The sequence below is a fragment of the Haliaeetus albicilla genome, chromosome 27 (genome assembly GCF_947461875.1).
Source record: "Haliaeetus albicilla chromosome 27, bHalAlb1.1, whole genome shotgun sequence".
NCBI classification, from domain to species: domain Eukaryota; kingdom Metazoa; phylum Chordata; class Aves; order Accipitriformes; family Accipitridae; genus Haliaeetus; species Haliaeetus albicilla.
In genome coordinates, this window is record NC_091509.1 from 20700171 (window position 1) to 20726247 (window position 26077).

Consider the following 26077-nt stretch of genomic DNA (forward strand, 5'->3'; position numbering starts at 1 on the left):
AGTTTTGACCCAGTTGATGCTCAATATCAAGTGAGCAGCTTGGTTTTATCCTTGACTTTCTTTCAAGGCCTTACTAGGAATTTCAGAAGAAACAGCCTGAAGCATATGCTTGAGTCAAAGGCAGTCTCTGAAAGCTGGAGAAGACCTGGTGGGCTATTCCTCCCAGGGCTTTGCAAACAGTCTGTCTTTGGGGCGATTCTGTGTCCAAAACGATATGCAGAGGTAAGTTAGAGAGTGTGGACTGCCTGGCTTTGCTGAAAGTCAGCTTCCAAACGGTGCTGCAGAGGGTGGGTGAGATTCTCCTCTCACCTGGCACAAGCATCCCAGAGGGTACATGCAAAGCCCTGGCGTTAGCCTTGTATCTTCACGTAGTCCAAGATATCCAGCATCTCTCCCGCACTCATTATGAAAATTCTTTCATTATTCTTCCCTAATGCGCTTTACTCACTCTCTTCACACAGCAGGTAAACGCATGAACATTTCCCAGCTATGGACGATCGAAACTCATAGCCAGGCTGGGGTTTAACCTACAATTATTGAAAACCTGTTGTTATGGGATGCAAGAGCCATCAGCCAGCTATCCGCATTCATCACTGAGGTGCAAGGTACACATTGGTTAACCATATCTTAGCGTTACTAATAATTTGTGTGACCTTCATGCTGTTGCCCAAAGACACCAGAACACCACACTTTCTTTCTGGGCAGCATGTCCTATGACAGTCCCCAAAAAGATCCTGACCTGCACATTGCGTATCACTGCAAAGTATGTGGAAGACAAGGTATCCACCTTTAATGCCGTGCTGCTGACAAAAGCCACACAGATACCTCTCCAGAGTTAAGGTGATGTTGTAGATGAGAGGCAGAAGGGAGGCCAAGACAGGAGTCAGGGAAGCTGGAATCAGATCAAACATAAGGGCTCCTGGGGCTGCACCAGTCTGGAAGCACTCAACTGGAACCGTCCTCCTTTTCTGGTTCACCTCCACCTCAGAGGGACAGGAGACAACAATCCCCAAAGGGCAGCACAGAGGCAGTAACCACATCAGCATTTAGGAAGGGATTATCTGAATCACTACAGAGGACAAGTGCTGACCTCTGGTTAAATAAACACATCCTCACCACACACAGTCTAGGTAGTCTTTTCCCTGAAGGATGAGACAGATTCAGGATTAAACATCTGAAATTGGTCACTTTAAATTCCCATCAGCTAGAGCTAGACAGGTGTCAGGTTCTGGCCCTTTCCAGAGTCCCTGACAGGGATTCCTTTTATTCGGCAAGAGGAGCACATGCTATGCCAAACTGTACCCCAGCACCATCACTGGTTACAGGAAGAGCAAAAGGAAAAGACTTGGGGGACAGCTGTATCCTAGGCTGCCTTTTAGAGACACACACCATCCTCATCTCAAATAAAACTTGGCATCACTGAAAAAAGAGCCTTCCTCTTCCCATATTAGGGATTTTATAGCTCAGCTGAGGTACACAGCTCACTTGTAGAATATAAACACAGTCCCCCTCCCAGCAGAACACCCCAATTGTTCTTTGCCATAGCTTGCACAGCTTCCCGTGTCCATCACAGCCAAACCCTTTCTCCACTCACACTACACGTTTTAGTCTGGATGCCAGTTTTCCTCTCTAAACTGGATTAGACAGATGATTTTTCACATGTTTTTCCTGTAACAGGATAGAGAAGTAACTTCTAATGCAGACAAAAAGAAGATCAAGTACATCACTGAGTCTATGCAGCTGAACATTCATGCTTTAGGTGATTTCCTAACCTAGTTGGAGGGCTACATAATTGCTCAGTGACACAGCCTGTGTCATAGAACCATAGAATCATTTAGGTTGGAAAAGTCCTTTAAGATCATTGAGTCCAACCAGTAGCATTCAGGCCAGGTGTCAAGAAACCACATGTTCGAACTGGATGCAGATTACTGGCATGGGCTGGGGGTGGTTGCTCTTCTTATGACTACATAAGCCACAATAAGAGACCATCTTTCCATAAGAGTTCACATGGTATCTGCTTTCATCAGTACCCATTATGCAGAGCAGTGCCGTAAAGACCTCATCAGCAAGCTAACAGATGTGACCTGAAGTCCTCTCCAAAAGGTCCCAAAGCACTTCAAAGTGTCTGGCAGCCACTTGTCCACAGTAAGCCTTTGTAGTGCATATGATTATCTGTACTAAGTACTTAAACCCTGTGAAATGAAGAAGAGTCAGCAATATGTCAGGAGAAAAACCATTTCAGTCTAAACAAGACCTAAGTACTTGCTGTACCAGTGATATGCTGGCAGAAGCTCCCTATGCCTAGATGGAGGAAGACTTATTTGTACCAGCATATGAATCCTCTCTCTTTTAGGTCTAAAAACTAACCCATAGGCCCAAAATTAGGCCAATGGTCATATTCTGTTTGTCTTCTAGAATGACAGGAGACAGAATAGGGAGTATAATCTGCCAGACTACACAAACATGCCTGGAAGGTTACTGAATGCCCACGAGTCACATATGCTCTTTCCTCTAAAATAGCTATTATTCTTCAGATCAGATCAGCAGTAAGCAAATCCTGCACACAGCACAAAAAGCAGCTTAGCATTTGAGCAGTTCTGCATCCACACTCATCGCATCCTACTTTAGGGATGGACTGGAGTAAGGTAGAAGACAACTCATAAAATAGGATAGGGTTTTTCCCTGAGAAAACAAGCACATAAAATTATCCTTAAAAGTTCAGTATGACATAACATGGTTAACAATTGTATTTCCCAGCCAACTACACTATTTCAGAAGTGGGATGTGAAGATTTTTGGCCTGAGTCCTGATGTGAACTTCATCTGTCAACATACCACGTTGACAGAAAGTCTAAGTAGATTCCTCTTCCTTCCCCTGAAATCCAAAGTGTTCCAACCAGAGGTTGTGGGTTTGGCTCATCATCAGTTCTTGTTCACATCTGTGAGGCTGTCATATGTTAAATGCTTTTTTATAAAGCAAAACTCCTTATTTCCTAAAGTTTATGTTGTGCTGAGAGATTTTACTAAGAAAACTAGAGGTCAACAGTGAAATATTCTGAACAGCCAGCCAACAACCACAACATTCATGGCAAGTGAAGGAACACTGTGAGAGATTAGAGAGCAACTATTGAGCTATGCTGTGCTAGGTCATTAAAACCTTTAGGAAAAAATCTTGCAATTCTTATAGCTACCTGCTATAACTGTTCACACAAAGCTTATTTACAAGACCAGATGCTCCTCTCATTTCAGTATCATTAACAACCAGAGCTCAACAAGTCTCTGCCTGGGCAAGCCAAGACTTCTCTCTTCAACCAGTTGTGTATGTTCAACTGAAAAAATAGAACTGTAATCAGTACATGTACTTACATGCTGTATCTAAATGAATAAACAAAGCAATAACCATTAAGTTCATAAATTCCTCACATGTAAAATTCAGGGGCACATGAACATATAATGCTAAGTCACATGGCTTTATTACCAATACAATGAATTGCTGACATGTTACACCTAACATGTAAAACCCTTCTGTTTCACAAGTCTTTCCTAGGAGGACAGCAGGTGCATTGCTTCTAATCCTGCCTGACAGTCCTTTTAAACATCACCTCATTCTAGCTCATTCAGTCTTTGCAAAGTATAGGGCAATGGAGAAATACAAAGGAAACCAATGTTTGTCATATGACACTCGTGACTGCAACTGGATGTTTCAGTGTAATTTAAATTACTTTCATTTTCTCAAGCCATGCCCCTAACAGAAACAGCCAGTGAGAGGTCTGAAGTCAATCCACCCTGCACAGTGACATATTGATACAACAGTCTGGTAGTAACAGCAACTTTCTATATTTCTGAAACATTTGCCTATTTCTCTAACTTTTCTATTATTATTTTTTTTAGCAATTAACTGTAATTTCTTCTGAAATTAATTCAGAAATGGGATTTCTTTTCCATTGTGGACAACACTGTCTTCCATGTGTTGGCTTGTGGCCATTACACACATGCTAACTAAGCAAAAAGGCAAAGGTGAATCTGAATCCTTGTGTTCAAAGGGCATGATTATTCTCAGCCTGTCTGCAGGGCAAGACAAAACCCTGCTCCAGTCTACAAAAGTAGATTAAGATTTGCTTGCAAGCCATCCTACTGACTTCAACAGGTGCTGAGCTCTGCAGATCAGGTGCTCCTGGGGTAAAAATGCTGTGTTTCATCAGCAGAGACGCCTACTTTTAGAATCAAGAATTGTCAGGACTGTTGAAAGTCTTGAAAGGCTTCAGATTTTTGTAACTGCTTGCATCAAAAATAGATAGTATCCCACAGAAGCAAAAGTTAACATCACAGGGAAAGGCTTCTCGTAAGTGTAATACCGAGATCACAGCTGCCACTGGCCCAAAAATGTGCAGCCTGTCTGCTCCCAGGATGCATTATAGTTTCAATACATGAATTAAACCTTTCCAGCTTCAGCAGAAAGTACAACAGTTCTGTGTCATGTGCTGGAGCCTTAAATAAAACACCATCCAAAACCATGATGTATTTTTTACAGAAAAAGGGTAACAAAGCAACAGGCCCTCAAAGGAAAAAGTAAATGCCCATTGCTCCCTAAAACCAAGCACTGGTATACCTAATTAAGGACACAGAATAGAGAATCACTTTATGGAAAGAACATTTATTTTTGTTTCAAAATTTGTGATCCATAGAAATACAATATAATCAACATGTACACAAAACTTTAAAAAAACACTTTGGTTCAAAGAAATATTTAACATCTAAATCTTCTGAGGTACAGAAGGCACAAGACCAGGCACCCAAACATACTGAATTGCCCACAGCACTGTTCGCACCACTACTACAGAGAAAGCTGGGAGGGCAGAAGGGAGGGCAGAGGATGGCAGGGGGAACATGGAAATAACAGCAACCAAAACACAAGTATGTGTACAATGCCATTTACTTTCTTTCATAGGTGTTACATATTTTGTTGTCCTTTTTGGGTAAAGTGCCAGGACTCTTGGGAGAAAAAGATGGATCATTTCTTAGAAATGAACTGGAAGAACGAACAGTAGAAAAGGAGACAGAGAAACAAAGGCCTGCAGCAGGTTGGGTTTCAGTCAACCTCTGTTCTCCCACAGGGTCTTAAGAATTCATTTCCTCTTTCGTGAAACCATTTGTTTGAAACTGTGGAACAAGGATGTGAAATTAGTTACCACCATGTACCCAATGCGTGTATCACTGCAAGCCAGACAGTTACTTCAAGTAAAATCTCATCTCTCAGTCTGAGGATCCCTGCTTATACTTCTCTACTCATCCAATGGGAAACACATAGAAAGAAGCAAAGGGCTGGGGAAGAAAGGATCTTTCCAATTGCACAATTCTGAGGCCAACGTAAAAGAGCAGTGTATTATGGGTCTGGTATCATTTATAGATCACTAAGATCTGGCACTCCAGGGGAATACCTTGGAGGCTGAGGGACATAGGTATGGGGATGGATGACACAGATCTCGAAGTTTTCAGCAGCTAGCAGAAACTCCCAGTGTCCAGACATTCACATTTAACTTACAAGGAGCTCTCCTCCTTTTGCAGTTAAAACTACGTACAAATCTTTGTAGGAACAGACCTGATTCTAGTCAAGTGATAATTCAAGTCATCCTGATGCTGATACACCACACAAACCCAGTGATGTTCTTACACGCTCTGTGCTGTCATTGACACAAACCAAACTCACTAGAAAAGCTACAGCTGAACAATGTAGCTGCTTAATACTACAGGATATTGATGGTGGGAATTTTCATCATGGCCAAATGACTCCAGTAGTTAAAATGGCAACACCCAGGTTATTAAATGCTGTTATAAGGGTTCGTATATCACCAGCTTTGCATACACATGAGCCTTCCTTCAGGTTTTGTTCCTAAAGGAATATTACTTACCCCATTTACACCCTACTAGTACTGGACAAGCTGCATGCCTTGTTCTATAATCACCCTCACCACTTCTGAAAAGATTGTACCAAAACACTGCTGTTCCCTGGAAAGTAAAATTGGATCTGGATTAGTCAGAACCTAGTCAATATAATTATGCAGGTTACAGTAAGGGGGGGCAGGGGGGGGAATGCCTATGAATTCAGCTGCAGGCTCTTATGAAGCACTTTAACAAAGGCCACCACTGACAGCACATGAAAAAACCCCCCTTAGTCCCACTATTAATTCAGCCATGTTTCAAGATTAGAGAGGAGTTCAACCTGAACACAAGTTGGTTTTGTTAATACCAGCTCTACACAAACTGCTCACTTCATACATTGTAAAACAAAGGAAGCAGCCCTGCAGACTACAAACTCAGCTACAGCTGCCTTGATACACAGCAGCCTGTCAATCAAGTTGCAATGAACAGCACTTGGTCACATTAACTGACTTGTAAATGGATGTAGGACTGTACTGAGGAAGAGACAGTAACAGGAGAGAGAAGAAATCAAGCAACACACAAACACTTTACCTTCTTGGGCCATATTGCTGCTCCAAAGTCTGGGAAAACTGTAGCTCCTCCAGCTTCTACATCACTCATCTGAGAAAACAAAGTTCGCAAACTGTCCATTTACAACGCTTTTTGTACATGCAGTCCCACAAGCTAAAGTGCCCCAAGCCCTAACAGATAGATTTCTACTTGCACCTGAGGGGCACTGATGAGGAAAGGATGCACTTCAACCAGCACAAACTGCAAAAGTAACAGTACCTGCTATTGAAGGCTTTTATTTCAGCTGAAGCCTTTTGTTCAGCACTTTGTCTAGATTATACATAATCTATTGCACGAACAATTAGCCATAAGAAGTTGTGTACCTACAGTGTTAATAAGCTAGTACTCTACAACAAGGGAGAGGACTTCAGAGTAAATAAGTTTGAAGAATTTCATTCCAGTTTATGATCCAATTAAGGAAAACAAGTAAGTGTCTGTTAAACCACATGTTTCCTCATAAATTGAAACCACATTTTTAGAACTGATTTTCATTATTTAGTTTATGCATCTTGGTCAACCACTTCAAAAACTATACAAACTATTAGAAAACCTCACTTTCTGCACTGTTTCTATGCTGTTCACCAGTGATATTACACCACTTCAAGCACCTTATGCATCTCAAGCTTAAATACACACAGTTATGTGACTAAAGAAAAGCATTTATCTTTAGGCTTTGCCCTTCTACACTGGAATGAATTTAACCCTATTGAATTCATCAGCAATGATGGATTCACTATAAATTCTAGACTTGATTCAAAACCCACCAAAGTTTGTGGAAACACTCCCATTAAAACTAGAAAGTCTTTCCACTGATTTCAGTAAGTTTTTGATCAGATTCTAACTAAAAGAAACAAACGAGTCAGATCCAGCTCCCACCAAATTTAAGCAGCAGAATCACTATTAATACACTCCCCAGGTCCCCACATTCTCTATTGTAACTTGGATTTCTGTTTAAAGCAGATGTTATTACCACTCTGGTGTCCTCCTGCTTGGTACCTACAATAAAAGGGCATAAGATGCCATAGGTACACAGGTTTTTGCCCCTTCCAACTAGAAAGCATGTGCATGCAACTTTGCAAGTTAATACCTATGTCTTAGCAGTACAACCACTCTTTTTAGTAAGGGTGTTGGTACACATATGATATGTTCTACACAGGACAGACAAAGGTAAGTTGCCTTTGACCATGTACAACTGGCAGAGAATAAGATGCATATCATTCACTCTAAATCAAGGCTTGTCCAAAAGTCAGAGAAGCAAACAAAATACAGATTGAGACAATTTAAAATTAAAGCCTCTTAGCAACAGACTATTTCGCAGCTACCTATCTTATTCTGATTCTTGTTTGGGAGATTTCCTCCCCCTGCCATATCAAGTGGAAAGTATTTCTGGTTCTGTTTTGAGCTGCATTTCACACTCAAAATACCAGCTCAGCCATAAATATTTCATCACAGAATTTTAAAACTGAAGTTGTATCACTCAAAAGTTAGACATAGAAGATTAGGTGATCCTAACTACTGATATAGTAAGTATAGGTTGATAGATAAAATGTTGTCAGAAGACTACTGTGAAAAATTTAGGCCACTAGTATTGGTGGCAGTTATATTCATGATTCCAGTGTACATGGTCTGTAGGCTGTGTAATGCATGCAACTAATGAATCTTTTCAATTCTGCATTTGTAACCCAGTTGCACCAAGTTTATTAGCTATGTCTCCTCCATTTGCTGAAGCAACAGCTGTGCCAGAGGAACTCTAGCTTTGACAAACAGCTAAAATGGAGGCTGACAGACCACAACATCAAGTGCTGTCAAACAGTGGTGGAAGAACATGACTGTCTCACAGTAAATAGCCAATAATCAAGTTCTCAAACAGCATACCACATGAGTGCCCCAAGCACTCACTCGCCTTTGAGAAATAAGCCAAATTCTCCTCTCCCACCAACAAGGAATCCAATGAAGTCAAAAGATAGAGTGGCCAAAAGGGGAAGCTGGGCCCTATATTCAAATTTTCTTCTCTGACATTAAATACCACCAGAATTCTATAAACTCAGATGGGACAGCACCTGATGCTGCAAGAATAATGCAATCCCTACTTTGAGATGCCAGGGAATCTCTACAAATAACCAACTGCACAAGCTGTAAACAAGATGCTGCTAAAGTTACACTCAATGCATAAAGGATCATCATACTTACATAGTTTAAAAAAGTGGCCACACGATTTCCAGTCCCTAACCGCTTGAAAGCATCTGGCTCATCTTTCTATAAAATTAAATGAGAATAACTGCAAACTTCAAGCTCACAGACAGCAGACAAACAGAGGTACTTACATAGTTAAGAAACGTCGCTAGCCTATTTCCTTCCGATTTGAGTGTGCTGTCAAAGGGTCGCTGTAACAGACAACAACTTTAACCCAAGTTCCAAACAGGCTCACACTAGAGTTACATACGTGTAGCTCTGCAGAGAGATCCTTAAGCCCAATTTAAAGATTTGGAATAGAAAGGGGATGATCGATACAGGGCAACTTTAAAGCCATTACAAACTGCAGCCAGGGTGCATAACTGCATGCACATAGCACTCAGATGCTAAAAGGAGAAATAGCACTGAAGCAGTTCTTAGGGCAGAGTAGAAGCAATGTTTTCAGGGCCTGTGGCACAGATGTTATCCAAGTAAAGTTAACAGGCCATTGTTGTACTGGACACCGATCCAAAGTCAACAGCTGAGGTGAATATGAAAAACTCATCTTCAGCGGGCTTTAGATAACACACTAGATTCTCATAAATGTAGTAGTGACTCAAAGAAACACAGTCACGAGAAGAGAAAATGCATTTTTTGCCAGCAGGTAAAATTGAAGAATAGCAATTATCAACTTCTTTCAGGTGGTTGCCTGTCTAGGACTAAGGACCACATCAAAAAGATCGAATTATCTTTACTCTGTAGGAAACATTTTGGGTTTTGTTTGTTGAAGTACGAGAGCACATTGGTGCCAGTTTAGAAACGGAAAGAACATCTAGAATACCAACATGTCTCTCCTCCCTTCAAAAAAATGCAATTAAAAGTTTATTTACATTGCTAATAGTCAGGAAATCATTTCAGCCAGGAGACATTAAGGTGCACTCTTCTTACAAAACCAGTAATCTTTAACATTTAAAGAAAATAAGAAATGGGTATTAGAAAAGACAAACAGCAAGGAAAACCACAGCCACCATCTCTAAGACATTATAGCTAAATCTACTTGAAGTATATTTCAAGGAATAAAAAGTCTTTCCTGAAATGGGGTCATAAAAAACCCCAAGAGACTCTTGCATCTGCATATGCAAATTCAGTCCAAAAGAGCCAACATAAGAGCATGAGATATAGCGGATTCCCTGGTTTCTGTCACTGCTGCCAAATCCAGGTCCAGCCATACATTTCTGAACTTCAATATCAAAAGATTTCTCAAACTTTTGAGCAACCAATAAAATCTCAGAACTGTAATATGCAGCTATTAATGTGTCCCTATTTGAGAACTGCAAGGGAACAAAAAGCTGCAAGGCTGATCAGAAGATGGGGAGACACAGCAGTATCTCTGTATTTCAATACTGGAATTTGTGATGCACAGAGAGCCTGGAGGACCAGTCCAAAACTATGGCAAATTCTGCAATTGCCTTGCCTTAGCTGATGACTGCAGCCAAGGTTACATTCCAAGTGGAGCTCTGCCCCGGCTGCCTAATCCAAAAGTAAAGTCCACACTGGCCAGTTTGATGGCTGAGGTCCTTGAGTTCAAAGGCTTTGAAGAGAATTTAAGAGCATTTGCTTGACTCAGGAAACAAAACAGTCTTAAAGTTAACAGGAAAATTATCTCAACAGGCCAAAGCTAACGAATATGAGCTTCCACAGTGCTGAAGTTGAGGATTTTTTTGTTTGTTTTTACTTTTTTTAAACAGTGCTAAGTTGGGTGGCTTCAATTCTGCACTCAATTATTGGGTTGCACTCTGGCTGCAGCAATCCCTTCTACCAGGTAAAACCACGAGGACAGCCTAAATTAAGCCAGATCCCATTGAAATGCCACGATTCTACTGAAAACCAAGGCATCAGGTGGATTTTATATTTGAAATTACCAGTCACCATAGCTCTTCAGTATGATTAGCATGTTCATAAACTTTTAGGGTAACAATTAAGAATCTGCCTTTTCTCCCCACTTGCAGCAAACCAGAACTGTTACCTGCCAGGTAGAGCCCTCTAGTGCCTAGTGTGGATCCGGCACCCACCAGTTGCGAGTTCCTCTGCTCACTGTGAAACTGCCCCCCTGAACACCAACCCAACAAACCCTCTTCGGACCCTGTAGCTGCAGCCACACTAAGGGTTTTCCCAGAAGGGCTGTATGCCCCATGAAGATTTCCATAATGGCTACTTTTTTGGAAGGAGGTGGAATCATGTCTCCTTCTCAGCCAGCTCCTGCAAAGTGTTTTAAAGTATCCACCAAGGGAGGACTCATACAACCTTGCTGAACCTAATGGAACAACGCAGACTCACTACCCAGGGCTTGCAGACCTCAGTTTCCAAATGAAGTAATGGAAAGAGCATGATTGAGTGCTGCATGACTATCTTTTAGTGTGTCTACACTGTGCAAGGAACCAAGGTGACAAAGATAAGCAGACAGATTTGTTCATTGTTCTCTTGAATGAGCTTTCAGCATCAGAGAAGGCAGTGCGAAGGCTTTTCAAAAGTCATAATCCATACATGCAACAGGGCTATACATTAAGTGTTTTAACAGAAAATAGTTTCAACAGTTTTTTCTCAAACTGTTTGCCCCTCCCCACGCCATTAAGAAATAACTGAAAGTGTGATCTTACCCTAGAAAAATCAAAGTGTGGCTCATACTGCCCTCCCATTCCATAGTTGGCAACCTACAGCATGGAAGAAGGAAGCACAAAAATGCATTGAACTGCAAGTGACTGCTGCAGAAGATAGCATTTGCTCTCAGAAATCTAAAACATGCTTTGAGAAAGAACACTTTGTAGCAAGATCGTTATCTATAGCACACTTAAATTCTCTTTAGAGTGCCAGAAATGAGGTACACAGATGAGAAACAACTTAAGTGCTCTTTCCCCTTCATAGTTTAAGGGTTTCGCTGAGAATATTTCTCAGTACCAAATGTTTCTCAATGGCAGCACTCTACTTATCACTACAACAGCCTGTTTAACACAAATTAGCAGCAATAGTTTTACCACATTCTTGGAGGAAGCCAAGTGCATGTAGTTCTCTAGTATGTGTTTCCAAGCTAGGAGATAGAATTAGATTCTGTATCACACATGTATGATCCGTTACACACACATGCGCATCCAGGAACACAGAAGGCTCAAAGTAGCTTAAAAACACCACTTTGCTTACTTTATCTGAGTATCACAGAACATGTGATTTAGTTACTCTGAGGCTGCACTTAACATGTCTCCCAGACCACTACACAATTACCTGGTTTCTGTGGAAAGCCAGTAATCAACAGTACTTCAACCAGGCTCTAAAACAGGAATTCAAGGAGCATGGAGGAAGAGAAGCAGTAAACAGGCTAAGGTGCAGCCACTCTGGCAGTGCTGTACCACTTCTACTCTCCCTGCTCTCCCCAACAGCCAGCCAAAGATCAGAATTCATATGAGAACGTACCAGGACTATGAAAAATATTTGGATCTTTGAAAGGTTCAACTAGGAAGGAGGTTCAACTTTTGCAGACTTGAAAATAAGTGGCAGGCATTTCCCTCAAAACAAACTGGTAAGTCACAGATTCCTGCACAAAGTTATCTTCTATTTCTTCGATATCTCCACCCTTCTCTGCCTGGCACACAAAGGGAAAACATCTACCTGCCAGGTCCTTACAGCTAGCAGCAGCTGGGAACACCACCCCACTCTTCATAAACACCTTACCTACTCCGTGTGTGTAGCCAGCAGACAACAGAATCCCTAAGAGGGGCTGGTTAAGAGCCAACCTATATTTGTATCTGAATAAGCACCAAACCACCCTGACAAGCAGCTAATTCTACCAGGATGAAGTCTGACAAGACAAGTGTGCCAACCTGCAATAGTTCAGCTGTTTTCACTGTTAACCCTGTGATCTGCTGCATTCGTTGATTCACCTTGGCCACAACAGGATCATCATCTTCCTCCAACCATGAGCTAGAATAAAGGAAGGATTAGAACATGTTATTTTGGAATACCAACCGCAACAACCCATTTCCCAAGGCAGAAGGATTCTTCTGCCCCCAGTCGGATGGCTGAAAGAGCCATTTACTGTGCATTTACTTATTTATTGTAGGCAAGCTTTTGCTACATGCAAAGCAGTTCAAGTTTTCAACTATAGGTAACAGATGACAGCTGTTAAGCACAAAAATCTTAAAGCTAAACTCTTCTCTATGCTTACCTTTTTGATACCCTGTAGCTAGCCACTGTAAGGACACCGGTTTTGGGATCACGTACTGTGGCTCGTGCCAGCTGTGTCAAAAAAATCCCAAGGGGGAAGAAACACATCAACTACAGGTTAGAAAAAAATCTTCTCTCATCTTAACCAAAATCAACACCTGATTTGTCCAACTTCAATATATCATTGGATGAAAGTTATAGCTCCAGCCTAGAGTTTGTTCCAATTTCATGCTAGAACAGTACATGCAGAAACACAAGTGCAATCCATCACCTGCATTTGATCCTGGAGAAAGAAATTGACTGACTGCACAAGCCATGATATTCATTAAATCCATGAGTACTGTTTGCTGAACAGGTTTTGAAGGTACTTTTTTTTCCAACAGCTGGAGTCAATATTAACAAGAGGGAACAACAATAAAAGTTAACAACATATGAAGCCCATGCTCTTGGCCAAGAGAAAAATCATTGGATACTCCATAAATTTAATCAGCCTGCTCCTCATGTGGACTGAAAAAACCCAACCTCATTCTCAGATGAAAAATAACAAGTGAAAACTTTTACAGAATGAGTTACAAATTATGGGGCAGGCAAACCCACAGAGGTAAAAAAACTCCTGAGGGCAACTCTCAACATTACCGTGCTCAGATTTTCCAGTTGGAAGATGCCTGGAACATCTAATTCACAGAGACAGTTTGAGATATGTTATTGCATTATAAAGGTAGCTCTGCAAAAGCACAGTACACCTATACATTTTAAACAGCAAGTAATGCATCATCACCATTAGGCCACATCACCGTATTTGTAGGAAAAATTTGGAACTTGGCAAAACTGATTAGGTTTGCTGTGGTGTCAGAGTGATAGACTACTGTTAGCATAACGCAACAGGTCACTTTGGTTTTATACTTGCAGCTGAGAACAAGAACTGGGACACTTCTTTCTTTGACTGTAAACTCAGGCCACATTTAAATTTAACTCCTGCAAACCACAAACACTTTAAATCATGTCTCCTTCCTTCCACTTAATTATAGGTCACAGAAAGCCTTTTTATTTGCATTTTCTTCAGAGCATGCAGTCATTATTTCCTTTATTTTTCCTCAAATAAGTCTCCAGCCAGCTTTACAATCCATGTCAGCTGTCTTGTCCCTATACAAGACTTCTTGGCACAGCTATTCCTGTAATTCTGACTCACTGTTATTTTGTTCCAGATGTCTCCTGCATAAATCATAACAGAAGAGCCAGGCTGACTGACTGTTGTTCTTCACTTGTACAACGAAGCATACCTTTTGGGATATAATTTAGCTCCCCAAACTTTTCATTCTGCTGCCATTTTCAAGCTTGAATATGCTTGCTTGTTTCTGCACCTAGCATTTGATCAGATAAATCGGAACTAAAATAAGCCTGACTACATTCATATTATTCCATATCTCCTCTTCTCTTTCTGATAGGTAGGCTTCTTCATTTAAGACATACAATCTATACCTTACTTGGTATAACTGATAAATGTGAGGCTTCCTGTCTCAGGGTGGAGAAAGCAGACTTATAACAAGCATTTGCTGGGCTTTGAAGAATCATAACACATAGGATTGGTCAGAAGCTTCATCCAGTCTTCCTCTTACGAGTCTGCATTTAGTTTAACATGTACTCCATTGGCTTTTCCTTCTGAAATGCTCCACTGCTGAAATCCTATAGCACTGAGTTCAAAGATATTGATGTGTCGCCCTCCATGCCGTATTTTTGCCTGTTCAGGCACAGCTCTATTGCCTGTAACATCCAGAATTTAGGGAATAAAGTTTTCATACTTTCATGGCAGACCTGTCCCAATGCTATCCACACCTATGAAGTTAATTTTCTTGACCCTTCCCAGTCAGCTCTGATGTATTGCCTGAAATGAAACTACTTTTTGGAATTGGAGTAAAAGTGATTGCATTTTGCAAAACAAGCCTGAAAACCAACTTGAATACAGCTACTCTCAATCACGTCCAGATGTTGTTTCTCTACAAACAAAAAAGTACTGGCAAGTGTAAACTGCAGATAATGCTAAAGTGCTTAGACCCAAAAGTAGAAATTTCTTGCAAATGCATTTTAGAACAAAGAAAGTGCTCATCTTTCTGAGCCCAAAACTAACACACTACTTCAGAGTTCTGTCTGAAAGCTTCCATGATTACTAACTAAAATTTCCTGGCTGAAATTAAGCTATATTTATTAAGGACCATCTCATCACAGGACTTGCATTTTCCACTCTTTCAGTAGTACTGCAGAATTAAAGCTATTCCTGCAGCTGAGCTATAGACAGATTTAGAAAAAACAAGCTATAAGAAAATGGTTGCTTTTTTTTTAATTGAAAACTTTCATCTGAACCTTGAGACTACAATATCTACCTACTTTTACAGGGACTAATCCCAGTTCTACACTACATAAATTATATGAAGAATTCCTGACATTAGTAATACAAGCAAAACTCAGTGAACAAAACTTGAGACTTTCCGTAAAACTTTGAACAAAAAGGGAAAACCAAACAAAAAATTAATAGCTGCCTTATTTAGAATGTGCATAATTTGATAAAACGGATTAAGTGATATGCTGTATTTGAATGTTTCCATTTTATCTGAAGCTTTTGATGTTTTATAGTATGATGTAATAGGAAAAAGTCTCCATTTATGGAGGTGAGAGTCCTCACTGAGACAGGAGTGTTCTGCCAACACTCCCACAGCTGGCTCGTAGTCATAGAAGTTGAGCTTCACAAACATCCCAAATTATTTAAGTTCTTAGGAAGCATCAGTTTCTCAATCTGTTTCTAACTATGTTTACATTTAGAAATACATACAGAAGGGTAATTCTTGACTGGAATTGTAGTACCATATTTCATAGCAGTAGCTAGGAGAGTGCTAAAATTAACCATTCATCTATAAAAATAGAAGTGTTTAGTTTTACATGCTTGTCACACCTGACAGAAAACTAAGGTGTAGCATCTACTACTGACATCACACTGACATACTTTTTTTTTGCCAGAAAGGAAACAGACAGGAAATTCTACCTCCAGAAAAATCAGATGAGATAATTACTAGCTTTGCATTAGGTAGCTGCTTTTTTATTGTGTGCAGAGTCACTAGAACTCACACCATGGGTAACAGGTATTGCATCAAAACTAGGGTTCCCACTCAAAGCTACGGCCTTTGAGTTGGATCTACATTTAGCATACTGAAGCTGTCACATCTGTTTTTCTGCTGCCCAAGACAGCTATTGAGGTGGAAAAGTCAGATCTGAAGTGCTCTGAGAAAATGACTGCATTGTGCATTCATCCTTACAAGTACTCTGTCTTTCCCAAGTCCCAGACTGGGAATTACTTAAGAGCACAAACGATTCCTCCACTCTGTGTTAACTGTATCACATCATTCCCAACGAGCTGTGTGTGGCTTCAGGAGAACACCACAGTTCCACTCATGGATACACCATGGCATCTAAAGTGCCTGCCTCTGTGCAAGTCTAGACTATGGTTTAAAACAGCAGCAGTGGATTCCAGGTTACCTGAAGCAAAAAACCCAAACCTGTAGATGTGCTTCTAGCACAGCTTAAAAAAAAATACCCCATTGTTTCTTCCCACTTCTGTTCAGATTTGGGCTTTTTTAGTTTCGCTTTGTAGTTTGGCTCCATTTCAAAAGGCAGACTTAAGGTATATTGGACACCCAGTCCTATCACTCTAAGCCAGTCAGTCATCTACCTTTTCAGGTCTAGTCCCTAGTTTCCTAAAAGGTTTCTAAGCCATTTACTGAGAACTTTGCATAATTAAGTGCAACAATGCATAAATACCTTCAGGAGCCTGGGCTTTATGGTCCTACATCACCAGGCAGTTTCGAAATCGTTCCCCTTAGGCTCACAGCTGCAGTGTATCATCTGTAGTATGAAACCAAATCTTTCAAATCCTTTGCCTAGTCTTTGCCAATAGAGATTAAAGTGTGGAATTAGCAGTCATTAGTGAGATGGAAGAGGGGAAACTTACCCTTGGCTTAGCTAGTTGTTTAATTTTCTCAATTTCTTCATCAGACATGACATCATAATATCGTACAATATGAGGGCTATCCCATTCATCTTCTTCCTTAAAGGGAGCTATGAGCAGGTGAGGGTTTCTGTTTCCATCATGGTACCTACAAAACAGCCTTTTCTGTCTTCGAGGTGTCTGAAACAAAACACCAAACAAAACATTGTTTGTGAAACCACTTTTCATGAACTTAAAACAGGCAAGACAAAACAAAACGGGGTTCATTCCACAAACACTGGAAAAGCCATCAGACTAGCAAATTTAAGAGGTAAGCATGAGTGATTCTGTAGTTTGCTGCAAATAAAAAAGCCAAGATGCCACTCAAGATATCACTGAGTAACATCTGAAACACTAACCTTTAGGAGAGTTAAACCATAATATGTTACAGATTAAGCAAATAACTACACAAACAGCCAGCTGTAAAAAAAAAAGTCTGGTTCTTATCATTAAGACTATGCAGATGGAATAAACAGACTCCTTTCCCTCCACTGAGAGTTAAAGCCATGTTTGTTGAGAGGTACTGGAGACTGGTTGGTCAAAATAGTCACCCCAGAAGGACATGTCATTAAGATGCAAAAGGGAAGGAATAACGTGACTCTAAGTGTGGCAAAGCATAACCAGCTCAGTGGAAAAAGCCTCCTAGTATATCAGTACAGCTGGCATTTCAAATGGCTGAGTAGACAGACTGCAGAGAATCAATTTTCAACAACCTTTAAGAGGTACAGTTGAGAGCTGTTTTTCTGTCTAGGATTAACATCTAAAGATAGAGAGGCCAAGACATAAGGTAAAAATCTCAGCCTGGACAGAACTACATTTAATTTTTTCTTAAAAAAAAGTTTCACAGAAGGGAAAAATTAACACCTCCCAGCAACCTTGATCACCCTTATGCAAAGGCAGCGTAGTCAGGAAATTCTTGCCTTTCCCTTACCATTTTTACCCCTTCACCTCTGCAAAGGGCCTCATAGATGTCACGCTCCGGCAAGTAGTCGAGAGGCCTCTCATAAGCGCCACCTTGCACCACTGGTTCTGTCGTTGTCATGGTCTTGTTTATCGACTTCTCTTTCTCCTCCTCCTCTCTCTCCTTCTCTAGCAACTTCTCAAAGTACCGCAGATTACTGCCTGCTCTCTCATGAGTACTGTCTTCATTGAGAGAAAAAACAAGACAGAACCAATGATTTATGCAATCTCAGGAACTGTTAATACAAACAAGTCTTTGTATCAAGACACAGCAATAATTGTCCCCTTCATAAAACATTATCAGGCAACCAAAGACATTGTCTCCAGTCTGCACTGAAAACCAGCACTGGGAACTTCATCTCCGCAGAGGGATGGTAGGCATAGTCAGTGAAAGACTTATTTCTGGAAGAACCTATCACAAAACTTGTATTTCAGGAAAAAAGAGTAGGAGTTTTTGGTCTTCACGTTCTTCCTTTTCTCTCAACTTTTCTGCCCAGTTCTACCCAAGATAAGCAGATCATAGAGCTCATCAGCAGAGATCAAGCTAGTCTAGCTGTTGCACCCCTCCTCTCCACCATGCTCCTCATCTGCACTGCACAAGCATGCTTTAACCAAGGACTGCGGTGGAGTCCCAGCCACAGACTTCAGTCCCAAAGGCTTCCTCCAAAGTTGGGAAGCTCAGAGGTATGCATTACCACTTAACAGCTACAGCATGCATCTCTAGATATTTGTAACAGGTTTATATGGGAGGTATCCTGGATCACTACCTTCATTGGACCTATCATTAGTGATTTATTAATGATGTTGGTATGAATCAATAAACATCATCAATAGATCTTTACCCAGCATAACTAAGGAACAATTCCCTGTTCACCACGAAGTGTCTCTAGACACGAGCACCTAGAACAGTTTCTTTCCCTTCTGACCCTCCCAAGCTTATATTTCTCTTAGTTAACTAACCCAGAAGGCCACAGAAGTAATCACTCCTTAGAGCATAGGCTAAAAGTGGCCAGATAAGGAAGCTGAGCCCAGAGCAGAGGAAGTTGCTGCTCCCAGAAGGGATTGCCAAGTCTGTCCCACTGTTTAGTGCTGATAAGGATTTGCATTCTGCTATCAGTGCTAAACCATACTATTGCGAAGGGAGCTAGATTCAGTACATATTCATATTCTTGTAAATTTTAATCTATTCATTCCAGTGTCTGCAGAAATTAGACTGATAGATATTTTTCAATAGCAAGGCTTCACCCACTCTCAGGATGCCGCTAACATCTAAACTAAGAACCACAGCTGATTAAAAAACCATACAAATACATAATGCAGTAGGTGTTAATTCTAATTGGAGAGGATAAACCTTTCCAGTGCAGGAAGTAGGCAAAGTTGGATAAGAAGCAATGCTTATTTGCTTACTCAAGAGAAAGCTAGAAACAGACCAGAGTTAAAAGGAGGCTTTGAGAAACTCAATCTGTTCTGAATATTCAGAAATAAATACTTCAAGATCTCAGGCAAAGTATTCTTCTAGCATCAAAAAGTACCTGCACTGAGGAATAAAGAGGAATATGTGAAGTCAGTAGGACTTTACAGATCTGCCTAAGTCCGTGATAGCCTTGATGTCCACTTGAGACAACCCAGGCTTTAACCATTACCAAACACAACATCTCAGTACACTGAAGCAAAGCACACAGGTACTGCAGTCACACATACATATGGTCATTGGATAATAACAGCATGGACTATAAGACATCTCGTTAAAGATACTTCATATACAAGTAGACTTTTTTTTTTCCAGGACCCATGTTTATTACAAGTCATCTGGCAGGATATCTTTCCAGTTAGCTCACCAATATGTATGGGCCATGACTGTTCTTGGCTCTGTTGCTGGCAACACTCCCCAGCGCTAGAATAGCAGGGTTTTTGTTCTTACCAAGGGATATCAGACGTCTAGTAAGTTCCATTGCTCTGTGTAAATCCCCAAACTGGAAAACAGCATAGCTGAGATAATCTAGGATCTCCACTTTGCTGACTGTTGTATCCTCGCCCTCATCGTGTTGTTTTAAAGCTTGTTCCATCCACAGTACTGTGTGATAGTAGTCTCCATCATTGTAAGCAGTCTTCCCCATACCAAAGCAGTCACCTACCGTCAAAGATGATCTATATTTTGTTCCTAAAACCAAAAAGATAGCTTTAAGTAATCCACACAGAAGCATCTTTGCCTTCAAGCACATGGGGCACATTGAGGAGTATCTATAAATACACACTTCTATCATCCACAAAGGCTTCTGAAGACAACGCTTAGACAATATTTTAGGTTCTGTACCAAACTGATCATCTTCAGAATTAAAGATTACATTATATCATAATTCTGTGGCATTAATTCCTTCAGAAACCAAGAGAAGTTTAACATAGAAATTAGCCTTAAGCTATTGTGTTTTCTGTTGTAGACAAAAGCAGAGCAGACTGACAGCTTAACAGATTTTACACAACCTACAAGTTAACACTGTTAGATGATCAGAGAAACTGACTATATGCAGAGCTAGCTTGTTTGCTGTTTACTGGAGATGTATATTAACCATCAGCCTGCTTATGCACAATTTAGACAAACTGGGTATCCATTTGACTGTAACTGTGCTCTAATTTCCAGTTGCTCCAGCCCAGCAGATGCACAGATAAGAGTTAATTTTAAGTTCATTGTTAGTAACCTACATATAATAACTAAACTGTTTTGTCAGCTCATCTACCCACACTCTATGAAGCCTATTCAGTTTGTAAACAGCGTGCTGCTAGCAACCATAACCTGTTTCAGGAAGTCTCTCATAAGCAGCAGCAGCAAACATTTATCAGGACTCAGCTGCCAAAACACTGAAACATCCCAATATATCTACATACCTTCCAAAACATCTGTGGCAAAAGCTGTTAGTCCTCATTTCACAGAAGGAACACAAGCAAAGTGATTCAACCAAAGCCTTACTGGAAGACCATAGCAAACAAGAACAGAGCCAAGCTTTGTAAGAGCCATCAGAGCAAAGAATTACAGAGCAGCTCCTTCCCTTGGATCGTAAGTTATAGGGGACAGGAAGTACCCACAGTATTTGCTTACACAGTAACCAGCACGAGAAAGTATGTCATCCTTTGTTGCTTTGGGTATAGCAATTATAAAAAAATCCAAAACAAAACCCAGTATTTTCTTTTAAAATAATACCAATTAAAAAAAGCTACTTGAGCTGGTCACTGCAGACCACGGCGCCTTGGCTTGGGTAGGAACAACCTCAAGGTTGTTCTCAAAGTGCCAAAGTAGATATGTCCTCAAACATCTAAGCCACATGGACTCTCAGCACAGTGGTCCTTCCTTATTACCGAAAAAGGACTTTTGGAGAGAGTTTGAGGATGTTACTACTTCCTTTTAAAGCAGATAAGACCTTTGTGCACTTACCTGGTAAGTTTCCTCGAGAGAGAGTTTCAGGATCCAGTTTGTATGTGTCCTGCAGGCGCATCAGAGCCTTCGCAGCTCCAGTCTCATCTTCTTCAGTTGGAAAAAACTGACGCTGAATTGTAAGATTTGCAATAAAGCCTTTGCAGTAAAAGGGAAAGATGTTACTTCCAGAGTTTTAATAAATATCAGTACCAGATTAACACAGAAGATGAAACATCTGCTTTGTTTTGGGAATTGAGATTCAAATAATCCAGATTTAAAGCCTCTTACTAGGCTCTCAAATTATAAAAACATTTTTTTCTATCGCATTTTAAAAAATACAGCTCACAAGCAAAAGATAAAGGATAAATAACTAAGCCTCTCAGTCTTGTGCCACACAATTACTGAAGTACAACGTGAATCTAATGACCTTCATTTTCCTGTAATTTCTCTTTCTAGCATGAAAACTTAATAGCTTTCATCAGTTCTCTTGCGATATCCACAGAGACAACTGCAGATCATAGTACTGGACAACTATTTCAGACTCTTTACTCCAACCTGTAAAGCCATAAGAGCTTTTCAAATCTCAGCTCAAGGGACAGAGACCCTGATCCAGGATCCCCTCAGTAGGGGTAGGACCTGACTCAGGAAGAGGCTTTTAAACCTGACAAGTAAACCAGGTGACATTTAGAAGTAAAATTAAATGCACTACATAAACATATCAAGGTTACACAGCAGGCTGGTTGGGCAGAAGTGGGGGCAATCAAATAAAGGAAGACAACCCAGCCTTTTCCAGTCATGCAGCAAGCAGAACTGGAAAAGGAAGCCTTTAGAAAAAGAATTAATGACAGAAGTACTCAATAGAATTGAGTATTTTATTTCCATCTAGGATGACTGTTCCAAAAGGCAATAAAAAAATCTTGGCTGGAAAAAGCTTCCAAGTACCTAAACTTTAGCATATGCAGAGTAGAAAGGGAAAACATGCAGTGTTCTGCCCGAAAAACATAGCCTCTTCTCCCTTACTTTCAAGGAGGCCAGTAAAAATAAACCCATATTTAAAAGAAAAGCTATGAAAGCAAATTCAGGCAGATACTTTGACAATATGATGCAAACCCAAAGATTAGTACTGGAAACATTTGATTTAGAAGGATAGGTTTACAAGTAGCAATTGTATGTTATCCTGTTATCAACAGACTGACTATAACATCTGCCAACTGTTAATGCTGGGGCTGATATGAATTCCTTCACCAGTTCAGTATGGGTCTCATTTTGATTCTTAAATCTTATCTACTGATCAACATGGTCAAAAAACAATTATCACCAAGAGAAGCAGCAGACTGGGAAAGCAGATGAGTAAGTTTTTATATAAAGGAACATAAAGCTAAGGACTAGACATAAAACAATAGCTGCCAACACAGGTGACAACTTCAGTATATCCTCTTTGCCCCTTTTCCCCAAGCAGCACAAACCAAACAAAATGTAACGGGCCTAAGACAGATAACAGTTTCTTTGAGCCTTGCCTGAGATGTGTTTCAGTGGCAAGTTTCTTGCACTTGGGTAACCAGTAAATAAGAGGCCAGTCATTAGTTTGTTTCAAACAAACTTAGCAGTAATATTTGAACCACAGCTGAGTTTGCAGCTTTCCAGAATATAAGGAGGATAAGCAACTGTGCTGTAAGGCTACCTCCTGATATCCTCTCCCCTGTAACTCCTTACCATTTGTTGTATCCTGAAGAACTAGGTTTTCCAATTCCAGCCAGTCAGTATTTAAACGCTTCACCAGCTTATATGCATTTACAGGATGTGCCAGATACCCTTCTGGATCAGAGGCTGACTTGCTAGTCAGTACATCCATTTTTTCAGCCCAGCTGGAACGAGAATCATATGCCTCAGTCTGAGAACAATTTATGAATGCATGTCTTCCTTCTTAAGTCATTCTAATTGCACAGCTAGAATCAATTTATTGCTGCTTTTGCCATCATAACCAGCTTTCAAGCTTTCAACTTCACAAGGATAAAGTGAAGTACAACTGATTTTTTTTTTAATTACAATAGTCTTTCTTTTAAAAGGATTTGTCTCCCTGCTTACTATTTTAAGCTTTACTCCAGTAAGCATGCATCTCACTTTCAATGAGTCTTAGCCATCAATTTTCAGCATACTGCACTTCAGAAAATAATGATATATAGTACACAACCACTGAGAGTGTCATTTATCTATCTCTTAGTAAAAATACAAGCACAAATAAAACTCCAAGAGCTTTTTAGCTTTATGGAAACTAAACCATAAGCTTTGATTTTCAGACTGGAAACCCTCAGACAGTACGGTGGCAGTGCTGTCAGTCACCTAGATAGCACTGTTGGTGAACTTCAAAGCAGTAGCGGGAAACTTCATCCTCTGTGTTCCAGTATAGTTGAACTGCCAACTACATTGCTGATGCTACAGTGAGAATTTCTTCTGTTGAAGCATCTGGCCAAGCTGTGTGTTCCTCTCTCCAGTAATCAATAGGAAGAAAACAATTTGCTGAGAGATGCTAATAACTGAACATAAGAAATTCCCTTTGAGCCTGTAATCTCAAACTCAGTAAGCCATGAATGAACTATGGTTACAAACAACTTTATGTAAACACAGGTAAAAATCGTCAGACTACCTGGCTTCCCTATACTATGATGTTGCAATAGAACAAAAGATGGCTTTTCCAGAGATCCTTTGCAAGGATATCAGATTAACAACATATATTAAAGTCAGTCTCACCTGCACCCTCTTTTTAATTTAGACTTTCACTACTTCTAATATGTGTTTTGCAAGGTAGTAAATACTGTCAAGTTCTAGTCTCTTTACACACATCACAATGTGCTTTTGAATCATAAATATATCTCTGGAACTAATAGAGTGCTGAAAAGTGTTATCATATTCAAATGATAAAATCTAGTACCTCTGTTACAAAGCATATGCCTCAAACATGAGCAGGGCATGAGGGCTCAAATATTGACACAGTGGCAGAATATCTTGCTTACAAATACACCAAAACATGAGTCAACTGAAAATTTAACACATGAAAAAAACTTATATATGTCAGTCTATGAAAAAAGACTTCTTTTTTTGAAAGACTACCAGTTTATACATAGATTGAACTGACCTTCTCTTTAACAATACTTGAAGAGGAGACTGCTTTTCTTCAAAAGGGCAGCTTTTCAAGAAATGAACATTTGTGTATACAAATAACAAGGAGTTCCTATCATTTCACTACTTCATAGCCCTATCCCCACCCTATATCCCCAAAGGGAGATCAAACTGCCACATATAGCCTGGAGTTCAGAAATTCTTTGGAAAGCATGGCTCTATTTAGAGGAACTCAGCTCTTCTGAACCTGGACCTCATTTAGACTATTCTAGTGTCACGCCCTATTAGATATTACTTTCAGCGAGATGAGTATTAACAGTCTTCCTAAGGGACACAGAAAACATCAGTTGTCAGCAAGAGCCTTTCGAGTGAACTAAGCAATCATGATAATGTCCGAGATGTGCTGTAGCCAGGTCGGCAACTGAAGAGAACAAGGCAGGAAAGCTGTCCCTGAGGGCAAAGCCAACACAGGAAGGAAGGCAGGGATTTGGTGTGCGCTCCACTAAACAACGCAGCTGGCACACTTTGCCATTGTAAGCAGTGCTGATGCCAGGAAACAACAGGTAGCACAGAGCACTGGCACCCAGAGGCATTTAACTCACATGGACAAGACTCCTCTGACATGAGTAGCGTCTTCTCCACAGAAGCATTGTGATGGTACAAGGAACAAGGAAAAGTGGGAAGAGCCTAGCAGACAACAGTTTCTAAACAAGCAAAGTCTAAACAATATCTGAAGCAGGACCCCCTCTCCACAGGTTCATGGGAATAAGTTACAGCCAATTTAGTACCTCTGGTCTCCCTGTGATTACCTATTGAGGAAATACTAACAAGATCTAGCAGCAAGGAGTGGTGACAGAAAGGTGTGGTTTAATTGAACACAGATAAGCCATTTTGTCACTCTTCATTATGCAAACCTCTCCCCCTACCTTTTAATCTGAGAGAGCTTGTTCTCTTCTGCTCGGATATACTCCTTTAAAGATTGTACCAAGTCTTTCTCCGCATAAATCAGGTCTGTCATCTGACCTAAAAACAGAGTATGAGCAAATATTAATCAGACCTAAAAATGTAACAATTTCCAACAGCACAGAAGGCAGACCTCAGATGCTCTAGGGCTATTAAAACCACCACAAAGAACAGACAAATTAAGGGCATGCACTTCAATGCCTGTAAACCACAAAAGCTATTATACATACAGGTCTGGCATTCAAATGCTTCAAGGGGCTTTTAAAATCCCAACTTCAGTGGCTCATGTAGCTTTGCTGCAACCCTTCCACTGCCTCTGAATTACTTTTAGTATTACAATTATATGCAAAACAATCAAAAGAATGGTTTGACATTAATACAACTACTGAGTCAAAAGTAACGAAAGATCCAAACAGTTGCCAAAGCATCTGTTCTACATATGGATACAGATTACGTCACACTAATAAATTATTAGTCTAACCACTGGCACCACTTAAGATTACAGCTTTTCAATATGGGTAACTGTGGAAACACAACCTAACATTAAGTACAGAGGAATTTCAGACTAATGTTTATAGACTGACACACACACTCTCTCCTGATTAGCATTAGTGGAAATTGCTAGCATGTCAATCCTAATTGCTATGACAAACTTTTCAAAGACCAAACACTGAAAGACCGGATGAGATTTATAAATGCAGCCACAGCTTTAGTTTCAGC

General features: G+C 40.3%; 1 protein-coding gene across 5 annotated transcripts in view; it reads right to left on the reverse strand.

The window, feature by feature from the left end:
* Positions 1-4637: 4637 nt before the first annotated feature.
* The window catches only part of P4HA2 (prolyl 4-hydroxylase subunit alpha 2), a 31058-nt gene continuing 9618 nt past the window's right edge, over positions 4638-26077 (reverse strand). For 2 of the 5 annotated variants that reach the window (XM_069772818.1, XM_069772819.1), the window contains 13 exons: positions 25321-25417; positions 22991-23142; positions 21296-21433; positions 19790-20029; positions 17840-18051; positions 16873-17049; positions 12877-12947; positions 12533-12632; positions 11318-11371; positions 8679-8744; positions 6471-6539; positions 5909-6005; positions 4638-5159 (listed from right to left, as the gene is read on the reverse strand). In XM_069772818.1, the coding sequence (XP_069628919.1) occupies positions 5089-5159; positions 5909-6005; positions 6471-6539; positions 8679-8744; positions 11318-11371; positions 12533-12632; positions 12877-12947; positions 16873-17049; positions 17840-18051; positions 19790-20029; positions 21296-21433; positions 22991-23142; positions 25321-25417 (1544 nt within the window). In that variant the 3' untranslated portion in view covers positions 4638-5088. Of the gene's footprint in view, positions 5160-5908; positions 6006-6470; positions 6540-7458; positions 7485-8678; positions 8745-8812; positions 8873-11317; positions 11372-12532; positions 12633-12876; positions 12948-16872; positions 17050-17839; positions 18052-19789; positions 20030-21295; positions 21434-22990; positions 23143-25320; positions 25418-26077 lie in introns of those variants that run through there. The other 3 variants (XM_069772822.1, XM_069772820.1, XR_011322464.1) reach the window with 3 other exon arrangements.